Raw genomic sequence first — 13,849 nt, 5'->3', positions numbered from 1 at the left:
CCAGGTATGTGACGTCATGGGGGCCATAACATCCGCGTATCCTTCCGCCATAGTGGCCCTACAATATGTCGCGAAACATCTTTCTATTTACACTTAAAACCCCACCAACGTCGTGTAGAGTTAGCAAACGCTCACATACTGTTCTTGTTTGATTTATTTAGCCATCATGGAGGAGTATGTGCTGCAGCCGTAGGGCCGCGGATGTAGACTGAATCCACTTGTTGCTCTTCCAATCCCAGGAAGCGAAACACGTTTGGAACTTGAGTGAACTGTTGGAGCAGGAGGCGTGGAGTGCTGCCTCCCTTCCGACGCATAAACAAACTACAAAATCAGCTGATTCCTAGGGGGAAAGTGGCATACTTCCACCTCAGAGACGGATTCTCCCTGGGCCCAAACCATCTCGGACCGTTGGCCAAATTCATCTGGAGAGTTTGGGCCAAAACTGTTGACCGGCGACGTCAGCTCACCCCAGGGTGTCGTCTATTGACTGGAGCGCAGCGAGCTAGCGGTAAAGCTACTTCAGTGCCTGCTGATTTCCCAGTTTGTTCCGTCAGGACCGTCCTAACAATTCACTTTTGAATTGCTGAGAAACTGCTCGGAACAAGTTCGTCTCACAGCGAAGTTAGCTGAGCCGCTAATTCGTCCGAACCTCAGCAGCGATTTAGCCATGTTGTGATCGACTGCGTATGAAATCAAGTTGCTTATTTCAAGTATTTGGGGGGGTTAGGCTATTCCCTGGAATTTAAGATATCCTACATATTATTTCTAATTATAATTTACTTTAGTCTTCATGGCTTTTTTTTTTTGGTAGTTCAACCGACTTTGGTGGGTTTTGCCAGTATGTGATTGTTGCCACTGGAAGAGAAAATATGTTAGCGAATTAGATGATTCTACAAGGCTAATTTAAGATCTTCACGTTTGAACAATCGTGCACCTGTTTTCGTTGTTGCACTTTTGTGGAGATCTGCCCCACATGTTTGCAGGGTTTACTCCCACCCACTGTTGAGCAGAGAGGTGGCACATTTTGACAGGTATCTTGACAACCTTGTCCTTTTGTCCTGTTTTGCAGAGCTCAGCGCCTGATGATGAGCCTCACCACTCAGAACAGAAGCTCGATCTTTAAGAGGCCATCCAGGAGAATCATTTCTCATGCATAAGTGACGACCTCCCCCTTGGAGACGTGAGAAATATGCCCCTGCCGTTTGGCTTAAAACTCAAAAGGACTCGGAGGTATACTGTTTCAAGCAAGAGCTGTCTTGTCACCCGGATTCAGCTGCTCAATGGGGAGTTTGTTGAGTTCACGCTGTCGGTGGAGAGCACCGGCCAGGAATGTTTGGAGGCGGTTGCACAGAGACTTGAATTAAGAGAGGTATGTATGTGTTTTCTGCCACAAGCTCCGATTGTGCACGCTCTGTTTATTTCTTTAAGTCGCCACCTTGCACTTCCAATGGCCTTGGTCAGGTCATCCAATTCTCAACAATGATTTAGGTGTCTGTCAATAACTATTTTATCATATGGTTTAGTGGCATCCTCGTGCTGCTTGTGGCATGGCGTGAATATCTGACCTCTCATAGAGAGGCTCTGTTTATTTTCCAGATTTTTATTTATATTCAGGCGCCAGCTCTTGTATAGTGTGGCCAGTTTCGTCTAAGAAAAGTAGTTCTGAGTCAGAACTGAGCAATGTCCTGAGCATTAGGTCATAGCAACATAATATGTTAACCTCCAACTAAATAAAATGTAAGGCAGAGAACGGTTTTAAGGTTGTCTTTGTTAATGGTCAAGAAAAAAATGATTAATATTGATATTTGTTTTCAGAGCTATCACAGTCACAGTTGACCACAGTGCTTGTGATTGAACCACAACCACATGTAGGTGAATAGGTCAACTCAAAATCAATTGCTTATAATGTCATCATTTATGGAACAGCTAAAATGGCAAATTCTTTTAGATTGTGGTGTGCTAGTGGTCAATAAGTCCCTTTCAGCTCTAGCGATCCTCTATGGCAAGCCCAGAGGGATACGTTTTCTCACCAGATTTTAGTCTGTGATGATAAGACAGTCACAAGACTGCACAGAGAGAAGGAGCGAGATTTAGACAGAGTTGTAAAGGTTAAGTTATTTCTCAGAAAGCGAGACCAAGATCCATATGATTAACATGATTACGGAGATTCTGGTCTGAGGGTTGTTCATACCGTCTGCACTTGTCTTTCAGATAACCTACTTCAGCCTTTGGTACTTCAATAAGCAGAACCAGCAGAGATGGATAGACCTGGAGAAGCCGCTGAAAAAGCAGCTGGACAAGTATGGACTGGAACCCACCGTGTATTTCGGAGTCGTGTTTTACGTTCCCAGCGTCGTCCAACTGCAGCAAGAGATCACAAGGTGATGTTCGATGGGCGACCTAAGCCTGAGCTGCAGACCTGTCTTGAGGCAACCTTTAACACTCTCAGTTGAAATTATTTTTTGGTGTGAATAATCTTAATCAAGTCCGAGTTTAGAGTAAAACTAAGGTGATGATGTATAAAGTATACAATCGCAGTGATGCACATTGTCAGTGTTGTCTTCTGGTTTTATCCTTGGCAACATCTCTGTACTAGAAAAGAAATGTAACCCCGTTGTCTCTCTCTGCTCCTCGCCTCTCTGTCCTGCAGATATCAGTATTATCTCCAGCTGAAAAAGGATGTTCTGGAGGGGAGGATCTCATGCTCCCTCGAACAAGCTATTCGCTTAGCTAGCCTGGCAGTGCAAGGTACACTGAATTATTTGTTTGGTTTGGTGTTTATGGTAGCGGTTGTGCAGTTATTCATGGGTGTGTATATGGGTGTGCTCGAGACAAAGCAGGTGGAAACACAGTTTATTTGAATTTAATCTAAAATTACAATCCCAATAAAACCAACCTGGCCTTTTTGAGCTGGACAGGGTGTTTGTGTTCTCGTGTATGCATGTAATTCCCCCTGCATGCGCTTCAGCCCTGTCCTTTAACTCCTACCCAGGCAGAAGAATCTGAAACACTGCTGGCAAAGTTATATCAGGCGCTGCGATTTATTGGCCTGGGTTTCAGCATAGCAGAGCTGCTGAGATCATTTACTGTGGCAGCCATGTCCAGACAGCTGCCCGCCCTGCTGCATGCACCCCAAGACACTTTGCAAAACGTTTTCGTTTCCTTTTGCCATTGATCGCACAGTTCCCCTGCAGATTTGTAACATTGATACAGTTGTTTTGTTCCCAGTTTGTCTCTTTGTTGAGATTATTTTGGAATAAAGAGCAGTTGCAGCTTCTAAGTGGCGCTGATGTCTGGGATGCCCGACATTGTTGCGAGTGTTGCCAGCAGGCGGGGTGAAGCTGGGACCAGTTTTGGAGCTCTAAATTACCAGACACTGAAACAATTCCCTGTCAAAACAAAAAAGCCCTCTACTCTGCTAAAATTAGCCTTTTGCTATCACCAGAAGCTTATAGCTAAATGTCTGAAGCCACCCTTTAACTCCTGTGCCTACAACACAGACCATTTACCTTTTAAACCTCTTTTCATACATAGCTGACTTTGGAGACTTCAATCGGTACGATTCCCAGGACTTCCTTCAGAAATTTGTCCTCTTCCCTATAGTAAGTCTTTCCTACTCAAACTTTAATCTCACTTTTGCTTTTTTGAGTTCATCCTTAGCATTGGTATCATTATTTTCAGGACTGGATCCAGGATGAGCGAACCCGGGAAGAGGCCACTCAGAAAGTGGCACTTGTTTATCAGTCCTTCAGGTGAGCGGGTGCTCTCGGCGTCATCCTGTCATGAACGGCACATATGATGACAGCGTATCGACTGCATGTCAGTATACCTGCGGGGGACTGTTTTTTTAATGTATTTTTCTGCCTTTGTTCAGGGGTCTGCCAGCTCCAGAGGCAGAGATGCTCTACATGCAGGAGGTGGAAAAGATGGAAGGTTATGGACAGGAAAGCTTCCAAGCCAAGGTAAATTTGTGAAGGTCCAACCTGTCATCCTCAACAATCCAGACTGAGAACAATCAAAATGTGCACATAAACTGTACTGAAACATTGGCGCTACTGCATAGTTTTGTGCTGGGAATAGTTTTACCCACAAGAGTGTTGTCTTCATCCTCTAAACAGGACAGCACGGGCACAGACGTAACTCTGGGATCCTGCCTTGATGGCATCATCGTCAAGCATAAAAATGGCAGACCGCTTGTTTTATTCAGGTACGACAGGAAAAATCTTTAGAGATTATCTCTTCGTAGTACCAGTTTATGCTCTCTGATAGTGTAGATTAGGTTTGTTGTAAAAAAAAAAAAAAAAAAACTGAATGAGTGCACCACCATGACTGAATTATCAGGTAGACAAATTAAGATTATGAGATGATTACGAGCTCTGTTTGTATGTGCTTGTTTTTTTGTTTTTTAAATTCTGACCTATAAAACTATTTCCATAATCACATGAACACAGCTGTTTTGTGACCACACTGATATATCTTTTTCTTGATTGTGTGTAGGTGGAATGAAATTAACAACATGAGTCACAACAGGTCCTTCTTTGCTGTGGAGCTGACCAACAGGGAGGAGAGTGTTCAGTTCCAGACCGTAAGTCTCCGCTGCCAGGGCACTTTCTCTTTCAGTCCAACTTTAGCCATTATCGAATTGTGCTAAATTAAAACTGTGCCGTGGGACGTGTAAGTTATCCCGTCTCGACAACTCACCTCTGTTTGCGTGGATGTGGCGCAACTGGGACAATCTGGGTATGCTGCATATATGTGTGGCTCATGGACTCGCATACCACTCACACAGGAATGCTTTAAGATGTCTGAGCCAGCTTCACCCCTTTTCTGATGATTTAACCACTTGTGATATTGTTTTCTTCTCTGTTTTGTCCAGGAAGACATGGAAACCTCCAAATATGTGTGTCGGATGTGTCTGGCTAGACTAAAGTTTTATAGGATTAACAAGAGTAGCCTGTAAGTGCCCGTGATTTTAACTTGTCTGGCCTGATTCCCTTCGCTCTTCTTCATCATCTCCTGTGAGTGTCTCCTCTTCAGCCTCACTTCTGCACTCCCGTCCTCATCTCTCTTCAGAGAGGACTGTGACCCCCTGCCTTCTGTGGTCTCCCAGAAGTCCCTTCTTACTCTATCTTTTCCTCGCTTTCCAATGCTCTCTCGTCCCTCTCTGCCTTCTAATAAGGGGTGAGCAACACTGTCAGCCACCACCTGAATACCAACACCGGTCCCTTTCTGAATGCCTGGCCCAGCAGCACATGGGTTATTTATGTCTGAAATGGGTTATAGGTCTAAGGGAATTATGTATGTTGTTAGTTTCTCTACTTGTTGGGGTGTGTCTGGAGCTTTGACATTGTGTATGCATTTAAACTTACTCCAAATAAGACCTACTGTATATATAAATTTTAAAACAATCTGTGCTGAAATGGGGGGAAAGTGAGATTCTAATTTTGAAACGCTGAGCATGATCTGCACCTTTAGGGTGTGCTTTCATAACTTTTAAATGTCTCGCACAGAAAAACATGGTTGAGGTAAGGTAACTAATAAGCCTATGTCAATGTTTTATTGACCTGAATTTCTTGTCATTAGCCAAACCCAGCCTGCAGTCATCAATCCGGTCAGGCGCAGATCCTCGACAAGAATATCTCTGGTACTGTTAAAGTTGCAACACATCTTATATTTAGCAGCCTGATCGGCAATTTTATATCTGGTTTCTTCATCCTTGTTGTTTAACAGCCAAAGCCTCAAGCCTACATGATGCCCCCTCCACAGCTGCACTACAACGGCCATTTCACAGAGCCGTACACGTCATCACAAGGTAACTCGCTGAGAGTGGATTTGTTTCTGAATAAGAATTTAAAATAGGACGTACCGGTAATGTATTGTTTTGTTCCGTCAGACAACCTGTACATGAACAACCAGAATGGTTATTACTACCACTCCCAGACCAGCCTGGACTGCACTCCGCTCGAATACGGAACTGGGGGGCGTTTACGAAATGGCAGCGTGTACAGCGCTCACAGTACCAGCTCTCTAACCAACCCCCAGCACTACCTGCAGCCCTCCCCAATGTCCTCCAACCCCTCCATCACCAGCGATATCACCAGACCAGATTACGTCCCCTCACACCGCCACAGCGCGCTCATACCACCTTCCTATCGCGCCACCCCCGATTACGAGACAGTGATGCGGCAGAAAGCCCGGGGTCCAGGAGGGGGGATGGTTTTGTCTCAAGACCACCGGCAGAGCCATTCCATGAGGAACCTGAACATTGGAAACTCGTACGCTTACAGCAGACCAGACCCTCTGGTTTACAGCCAGCCTGAGATCAGAGGGGAGCACGGTGGGACGACCCAACGCCACCACTATCCTTTCCATCTGGGCTCTAGCTTCCACAGTCCCTCTCCATACCCCTACCCCACCGAGAGAAGGCCTGTAGTGGGCGCCGTCAGTGTCCCAGAGCTCACTAATGTCCAGTTGCAGCAGGCCCAGGAGTATCCAGCCCCCAACATCATGAGAACACAAGTGTACAGGCCTCCCCCCCCGTATCCATACGCCCACCCCCGACCTGCCAACAGCACCCCAGACCTGTCCCGTCACCTGTATGTCAGCAGCAGCAACCCAGACCTGGTCATCACCAGACGCGTGCACCACTCGGTCCAAACGTTCCAGGAGGACAGCCTGCCCGTCGCTCACTCCTTACAGGAGGTCTCCGAGCCTCTTTTCAGCGGGGCCCCTCAGAGACACCTCTACAACGCTCAGAAGCGTAACTCCATTGAGATCGCTGGGCTGGAATATAGCCTGGAGGGGATGAGGCTCAAAGAGAGGACTGTGTCTTCTTCTGCCGCCGAGTCGGCCACGCCCCCTCCCGTCCTGCACGGCGGCCGCTCCCAGGGCTCTCAGTTAAATGTGTTCCTGGAACATCCAAAGAAGGAGGAGATCAAGGAGAGCGTACAGTACGGCCACAAAAAATCTCTGTCTGATGCCACCATGCTAGTTCACAGCAGTGGCGAAGAGGAGGAGCTTGAAGACGAGGGTGGACGCCACACTCCACTGACCCAGGAAGCGGCGGCAGCATTGGGTCCGAACCAGCCGTCACAGCCGCATCGCAGCTTGACACCTCTGACCGCTCTGGCGCCGCAGCAGCAGAATCAAATGGAACCGCCCCCTGCGTATCCCATAGGGTCGTCCCTCGACCCCTCCATAACCAGCTCCATCACCTACAAAGTTCACCCCATGATCCAAGGGGAGCCGCTGTACCTGCTGCCCGATTTACGCCAACCGAGGATCATACCGTCGATTTCGGACGGAGACCTGAGCGGCCAGGCGAAGCAGAAGACTAAGAAAGACGTGAAGAAGCGGCCTGTGTCTGAGCTGCCTCCGGGGAAGAAAACCGTGGAAGGACTACCCCCTCCAGTGAGTTATGATCTTTCTCCTTCATTTGTTACTCATCTGTTCCAGCTTCATGCTCTGGCTGCAGCAGTGCAGGCAGAGGTTTGTTTTCCAACAACAGGCACTTGCACCTGTGTGTCTTGTGGAGGTCATGTGACTCCACAAGGGTAGTTTCAGTGCTCAGTGACGGCCTCAGTGTAGGAATGTGGCAGGACTGCTTCGCGAGCCGGGTCGACGACATTATTGTAGATGACGTAGAGGCCACATAGTCCCTCCTGCTGTACACCAGCTCCACCACACTAGGAAACTACACACGGTCAACTTCTCTCCGTCTTTATTCTGCTGTCACACCAGGGCATGAAGAAAGGGCCGAGATCAGAGGCGAAGAAAATGGGCCCGCTGAAGATGGCCCATCTCAACGGCCTGTCGGTATCCAGGCAGCCGATGTACAGCGACACCAAGGACGAGCCGGAGAGAGCGTCTAACGACGAGCGGGTAGGACGCCAGCAACCCTCCTGTACTGGGAATAACTCCGTCCAACAACTTTTACAGCTGTTGGGTTTATGTAAAGTGCGATCGTTTCTTTAAATGGAGCTGCTTGTTGCGTTCAGTATTCATACCCTTGTGAGGACTTTAGCATTGTTGTCAGTAATGCTTCGACACTTAAAATGCCTCACACCAACGATTCTTCAACAGGACGTTGGGGATGTCCAGCGTCTGCAACGGGTTTATGCGATAATTGTGGAGATTAAATGGGGTAATGCAAGTGATTTGAAACTTTCTCAGCATGTAGCAAAAATGTAGAAGATTTAAATGAATTGAACTTTTTAAGATTTAAATGAATTGAACTTACCCTGAGCATTCTAACTTTACAGTGGAGGGATATTTTAAATGTGTACGCGGGTAGAAAATTGTGCAATAGATGATGGGATTTGGTAAACGCCTGCATGTGTGGTTACTCTTCAGTCCTGTCCTCCCTCTGGTTTCATCTCTGGTTTCATCAAAAATGTGGTACATCCTGCTGCAACACCTCGAAGTACAGTTACAGGAAACCACATCCCCTTAGGACAGAAATGAAAGCAAGAGCACAAGTACAAATAAACAGTTCTGAAGGCATTAGTCCTCATAACAAAGCACTTTCTGATGCTCTTGGTTGCCAAGTTATGCAATTTCTCTAATAGAAAAATGACTTCCGCTTGTTGCTCCATTGGTTTGTTGATTGCAGTGTAAGCTGCTGGAGCAGCACATGGAGCGGGGAGAGCTTCTGAAGGAATACGAGAGCATTCCCAGGAGGCATCCTGCAGGGGAATGCTACATCGCCCAGCAGCCGGAGAGCTCGGACAAAAACCGCTTCCACGACGTCCTTCCTTACGACAGCAGCCGCGTGGAGCTGGTTCCCACCAAAGAGAACAACACAGGTTACATCAACGCGTCCCACGTTAAAGTAAGGAGCAGCATTCCAGGGAAGAGGTTGGGGGTTACACTCAAAAACGGAAGCTGACGGCTTGTGTTCTGGCGTTAGCTAACGGCAGGTGGGCAGGAGTGGAACTACATCGCCTCGCAGGGGCCCTTGTCAAACACATGTCAGGACTTCTGGCAGATGGTGTGGGAACAGGGCGTCTCCATCATCGCCATGGTCACTGCTGAAGAGGTGTTTTGAGCGGGATATTCCTTTAGAGGATTCCTCATCCCAGTCGGGACCTTACCTTTTGAGTTCTCCTTTTCAGGAGCGTGGCCGGGAGAAGAGCTTCCGGTACTGGCCCAGACTGGGCTCGCGGCACAACACCGTGACCTACGGTCGATTCAAGATCACGACGCGCTTCCGCACAGAGTCGGGCTGCTACGCCACCACGGGGCTGAAGATCAAACACCTCCTGACGGGCCAGGAGAGGACAATCTGGCACCTGCAGTACACAGACTGGCCCGATCACGGCTGCCCAGACGATATCAAGGGCTTCCTCAGTGAGCTATTAGTCTCTAGTCACGATCAGATATTCACTCAAAGTTCTAATCATTCACCAAAGCTTTCGGCCTGTTTCTTTAATGACTTTGTTGTTGTCGTTGTCAGCCTATCTGGAGGAGATCCAGTCTGTGAGGAGACACACAAACAGCATCAGTGACCCAAAGAACACCAACCTGCCTGTGCTGGTCCACTGCAGCGCAGGAGTGGGCCGCACCGGCGTGGTCATCCTGTCCGAGATCCTCATCGCCTGCCTGGAGCACAATGAGGTGGGTTGCTCTCAGAATAAATAAGTGCCCCCACCACCCTGAGGGTGTAGACTCACTGGCGATGCCCTGTTGCAGACGCTGGACATCCCCAACGTCCTGTTGAAGCTCCGCGCTCAGAGGATGATGGTGGTCCAGACCTTCGCTCAGTACAGCTTCATCTACAAGGTCCTCATCCACTATCTGCGCAACTCCAGACTCATTTGAGCCCGACAGAGCAGGAACAGAGACCGGAGGGTGAAGATTCTCGCCATCTTTGCCAGGTTCCATCTGCACTGTGGCCATAACGCCTGCCTGGAGTCAGTCCGGGATAAACCAGGCAAGGATGAAGCAACTTTGCATGCCTTTGCATGAAATTGGCCACACAAAATGGAGGATAAAGACTTGTGACCTGCCTCTAAACAGTATTATATATTTTTGTATGTGCATTGTTGCTCAACAAAGCCCAGCACTTTCACAGTACTTTAACGTACATCATGAACCATTTAAAAAAAATCTTTATATAGGATGTGTAAAAAAAAAAAAAAAAAGCTTATTTTTTTTCTCCAGGTCAGTTTTAGAAACTGGGGTTGAATCATGAAGGAATGATCTCTAATCAAGAAATCAAACGCAAAGCTTTGATTCCAGAGTCCAACTGCAGTGTAAACTTTTATTTTGTTGACTTGTTAAGGGAGTCAAAGCACCAGAGCATGTTTATATTTTCTCAAATAAATCACTGGATGGATGAAGTACAACCATTGCACAGGATGTAGGAATACACGAGAGGTTGACTCAAACTGGATCTTTTTTGTAGTCTTGATTGCTGTATTTCGTGCTATAAGATCATTTTGAGAAGTGCTTAAACAACTTGGCTTCTTTTGGATAATGAAGGTTGATAATGAAGGTTCTGACTTAAGTGTCATTTGTTGCTGGCATAATTGCAGTGACGTGTTCTTGCCATTCACTCGGACGTAAAACCCGCATGAAGTAGAAACTGTAGTATTCAACTCTTGAAATTAGAGTCTGGACGTTGGGACATTTTTAGTGGTTGGGGGTGATTAAGCTGCCTGCGGTGCTGCGTGTCAAAAGCACAAAGATTGAGGAGCGACTCTGGTTACAGTCCTCCAACGCCAACACTTCCTGCTGTTACAGACCATCTGGTGCATTTACAGGAGCGTTTCCTGCTGCAGACAGGCAACGTTTAAATCCCTGGACAGAGGACGTTTACATGAATTGCCATTTTAATTGTGACCGGTTTTGCCGCATTCGTTGGCAAACTTGAGTTAAGATGCAGCTGAAGTCTTAACTTTATTGATTTTTAACTGGAGAGAAAAAAACGGCCGATGTATTATGTTTTTATGGTCTGGATGAAACGGCTGGATGGTTTTGGTTGTAGGATACCGTTTTGTGGCCGTCACCTCATCCATGTACAGGTTTGTTCAGTATGTACACAATGTAAAATTCAGCTTTTATGAATATTGGATATTGTACAAATGTATAAATTATCTATTGAATGGACAAATGATATTGGAAAAAAATGTAGAAACTTCAAATAAAGAAATCTTTGGAAAGCGTCCCTTTTACGCCCCCTTGCGGTAGAATGTAAACCTACATATTAGTAGAAACAAAGGGTAGTTCAGTGAAATCTAAATTTATTAAATATCATTAAAAAGTGTCAGATATTCTAGCTGGCATTTCACCCTAAAAAATCCAGAACATTTCAGAGGTTCAGTTGAAATGAACATTTACACATCATTCCAGGAAACTAAAGTTCACATATTAAAACATATAGACATCAATGTGCTACTCACAGCATCTTAATGAAAGTAAAAATACAAACTGGTGCTAAATGAGGGTTGTTGTTTTTAAAAAGTTAGAGGAAGAAGGTTGTATTTAATATAAAACCTGGACACAGCAGGTAAGATCAGTCACACTCAATACTGGTACCGGCCTCTCTTCCCTCCATGTCTACCATGTCCTCCATAATTTCCATGTCCACCTTGGTTCCATCCACCTCCTCTCCATCTTCCTCTTCCTCCTCTACCACGACCTTGACCTCCATGGCCTCCCCAGCCGCCTCCACCTCCCCCATCTTGTCTTTTTTGCCAGGGCGGCATCTCAGGAGGCGGCGCTGCTATCTCGGAGGGACGTCCTCCTCGGTCCGGAACAACTCCCATCAACACCTGTTGGTGCAACAGCAAAACCAGGTTGTAAAATTGAAAAACAAACCGACTGCAGCAGCTGAGTAGTACGCAGGGCAGCTCTCCCGTACCTTGTTCACAGCACAGACCGTCTTCTCCCTGCTGGAGCCGCTGCTGGTCTTCACTACGTTGCAGAGGTCTTCTCTGGCAGCCAGCAGCTTGGACATGTCCACAGCGGACTGCGGCCTCAGAGCGTGTCTCCTGGGCTGGTAAACCCTCGCCATGCTGTCCACCTTCACCTGCAAACGTTAGAAAAAAGCCCTTCCACAGTCTTGAGAGTGAACAAATGCTGAGCTATCTGCACGTTTATACGAAGTACCTTTGCTCTGTCAGACCAGCCAAAAGACTGAACTGTGACGTCCAGACGTTTGATCAGCATCCTGCGCCGACACTCGTACTCGGACGACAGAGCTGCGTTTATGCTGTCCAGTTTCTCCTGGAGGCATCGATTATCTGTATTAAATCCTAAGATGTGTGTGTGAGCTAAAACAGGAGTTTCCCGTTCTTACCCACTGGTCACTGTCTGGTGATTTCTTTAGCACCGGCTTTCCGACAGAGCCGTCTGGAAGATCTTCAAGTATTTTCTCGACCTGCAACAAATGATCAGGATTCAGAACATCAGTGACATGAGGATGTAGACCACATGGTTTCAATGAAAGGTTAATATCTAGTATTTACTGACAGGTACTCTTCAAAGGGCACAATCACTACAGCCTGTCTTTTAGACCAGGTGAGTATTTCCACACTCTCACCCTGTCTTGGACTTGAGAGAACACTCCTGCTGTGTCCAGTCCTCTGGGCTCTGGGATATTCAGCATGGCACAGATTGACAGGAGCTCCTGACACATCGGACTTTCTTCCTGTCGGCTCTCTGCAATGTGTCTGCTCCTCACCATCCGTGCCGCCTGGAGCTCTGAGCTCAAAAACACTTAAGAAAAGAGTGGCTGTTGTAAATTCACGTCTTTCTGAGGGGAGTGGTTAAAAAGAGAAGGTCGACTGGAAACGTACAAATGAATTTGAGGTGGTCTTTTGTTTTTAACTCGCTGCCATTCAGAATCCCAGAAATGTCATTAGGACAGTGCAACTCCTTCAGGAAGCCACTCAACTCCGTCCGCAGCCCGTCCATGTCATCTTCACGGAGAAGAGAGACAAAATACATGTTGTGTTTCTTTAGTAAGTGCTTCATAAACACTTTAAACTTCTTTGCAAAAACAACTTTGGATCATCAAAGAAAATACATAAACGTTAAAAACTATGGAGATAGATTTCCGGTACACTATTTTTTTCTAAAGAAAAATATTTTCCTTGGAGTACGCAGGTAAACTTAGTTTTAAAAAGCAAAAACTGTACGTAACTGTCTTTTCTTCCCCTCTAACTTACAACATGCGTTACTTTTTAAGAGTCAAGCGTGGCTGAATGAGTCTCACCTGGCCCAGAAGTAAGGTTCTCCTTCAGATCACACAGCGGCTTTAAGCTGGATGTGAGCCACCGGCAGAGATCCACATACTCGGGACAAGACAAACCTTCTGCCGCGGCTGCGAGCAGCGCCTTTTCGTCCAACAGGGGGCCATCATAGCTACGGACAACAGAAAAAAATTAATTCGAATATTTTGAAAGAAAGTCTTTATAAGCTATGCTGTGATGCCTGCAAATTAATCATGACAAAATTGGACTTGTGATTTAGCGTGAATGTACTTGCAAAACAATATCGCGGCACGCTAGGCATAAATTAGCTTACCCAAGCTGTTCTAGGGAGTCCAAAATATCACATTCCATGTCTGAATTAGCACAAAAGGTACGTGTATTTGTGTACTTGACACATCCCGAAGTTACGGGGACGAAAACCTAGAGAGGGAATGTCCATCCATTAGTGTTCTATGTTCAGTCAATGCGGCAGCACCATTGCGTCTCATGCGTTCATTGCTTTTCCGGTCCTCTCACGAATGTGCTCCGAAGAGAAACCTGACAGTTGCTAATGTTCCGCTGCAATGGTTCCGCCACACGGTGGAAAATCGATATATAAACGATGTTAAAAATCATCATTTTAATATTGTAGT

General features: G+C 46.5%; 2 protein-coding genes across 3 annotated transcripts; one reads left to right on the top strand and one right to left on the bottom strand.

The window, feature by feature from the left end:
• Positions 1 to 127: 127 nt before the first annotated feature.
• ptpn21 (protein tyrosine phosphatase non-receptor type 21) lies at positions 128 to 11,064 on the top strand. Of its 2 annotated transcripts, XM_029830499.1 has the most exons (20): positions 128 to 508; positions 1,070 to 1,369; positions 2,212 to 2,381; positions 2,651 to 2,748; positions 3,535 to 3,602; positions 3,682 to 3,752; positions 3,875 to 3,962; positions 4,119 to 4,207; positions 4,498 to 4,585; positions 4,877 to 4,956; positions 5,074 to 5,181; positions 5,584 to 5,644; positions 5,731 to 5,812; positions 5,894 to 7,410; positions 7,741 to 7,881; positions 8,612 to 8,830; positions 8,909 to 9,037; positions 9,114 to 9,348; positions 9,455 to 9,615; positions 9,691 to 11,064. In XM_029830499.1, the coding sequence occupies exons 2-20, from the start codon at positions 1,190 to 1,192 to the stop codon at positions 9,817 to 9,819; spliced, it is 3,714 nt and encodes a 1,237-aa protein (XP_029686359.1). In that variant the 5' UTR covers positions 128 to 508; positions 1,070 to 1,189; the 3' UTR covers positions 9,820 to 11,064. The 2 variants fall into 2 exon arrangements, with proteins under 2 accessions (XP_029686359.1, XP_003962557.2); XM_003962508.3 differs by lacking the exon at positions 5,074 to 5,181 and having other exon boundaries at positions 129 to 508.
• Positions 11,065 to 11,227: 163 nt separating this feature from the next.
• On the bottom strand, positions 11,228 to 13,738 carry fam98b (family with sequence similarity 98 member B). Its single transcript, XM_003962743.3, has 8 exons — positions 13,531 to 13,738; positions 13,220 to 13,368; positions 12,801 to 12,923; positions 12,545 to 12,720; positions 12,302 to 12,382; positions 12,112 to 12,228; positions 11,864 to 12,031; positions 11,228 to 11,774 (listed from the first exon to the last, which is right to left on the bottom strand). Exons 1-8 carry the CDS (start codon positions 13,566 to 13,568, stop codon positions 11,526 to 11,528), a joined length of 1,101 nt encoding a protein of 366 aa, XP_003962792.1. The 5' UTR covers positions 13,569 to 13,738; the 3' UTR covers positions 11,228 to 11,525.
• Between the last annotated feature and the right edge of the window lie 111 nt (positions 13,739 to 13,849).

The sequence above is a fragment of the Takifugu rubripes genome, chromosome 2, assembly GCF_901000725.2.
Source record: "Takifugu rubripes chromosome 2, fTakRub1.2, whole genome shotgun sequence".
Taxonomy (NCBI): domain Eukaryota; kingdom Metazoa; phylum Chordata; class Actinopteri; order Tetraodontiformes; family Tetraodontidae; genus Takifugu; species Takifugu rubripes.
Note: the sequence above shows the minus strand (reverse complement) of the source record. Positions and strands in the feature narration are given on the sequence as shown.

Excerpts from the sequence above, each read along its gene's own strand:
- ptpn21 (XM_029830499.1), top strand. The coding sequence starts at position 1,190 with ATGCCCCTGCCGTTTGGCTTAAAACTCAAAAGGACTCGGAGGTATACT. Across the intron at positions 3,753-3,874 it reads CTTGTTTATCAGTCCTTCAG|GGGTCTGCCAGCTCCAGAGG; the intron begins GTGAGCGGGTGC and ends GCCTTTGTTCAG. Across the intron at positions 4,208-4,497 it reads AGACCGCTTGTTTTATTCAG|GTGGAATGAAATTAACAACA; the intron begins GTACGACAGGAA and ends GATTGTGTGTAG.
- fam98b (XM_003962743.3), bottom strand. The coding sequence starts at position 13,568 with ATGGAATGTGATATTTTGGACTCCCTAGAACAGCTTGG. Across the intron at positions 13,369-13,530 it reads GACTCCCTAGAACAGCTTGG|CTATGATGGCCCCCTGTTGG; the intron begins GTAAGCTAATTT and ends TGTTGTCCGTAG. Across the intron at positions 12,229-12,301 it reads CACCAGACAGTGACCAGTGG|GAGAAACTGGACAGCATAAA; the intron begins GTAAGAACGGGA and ends CGATGCCTCCAG.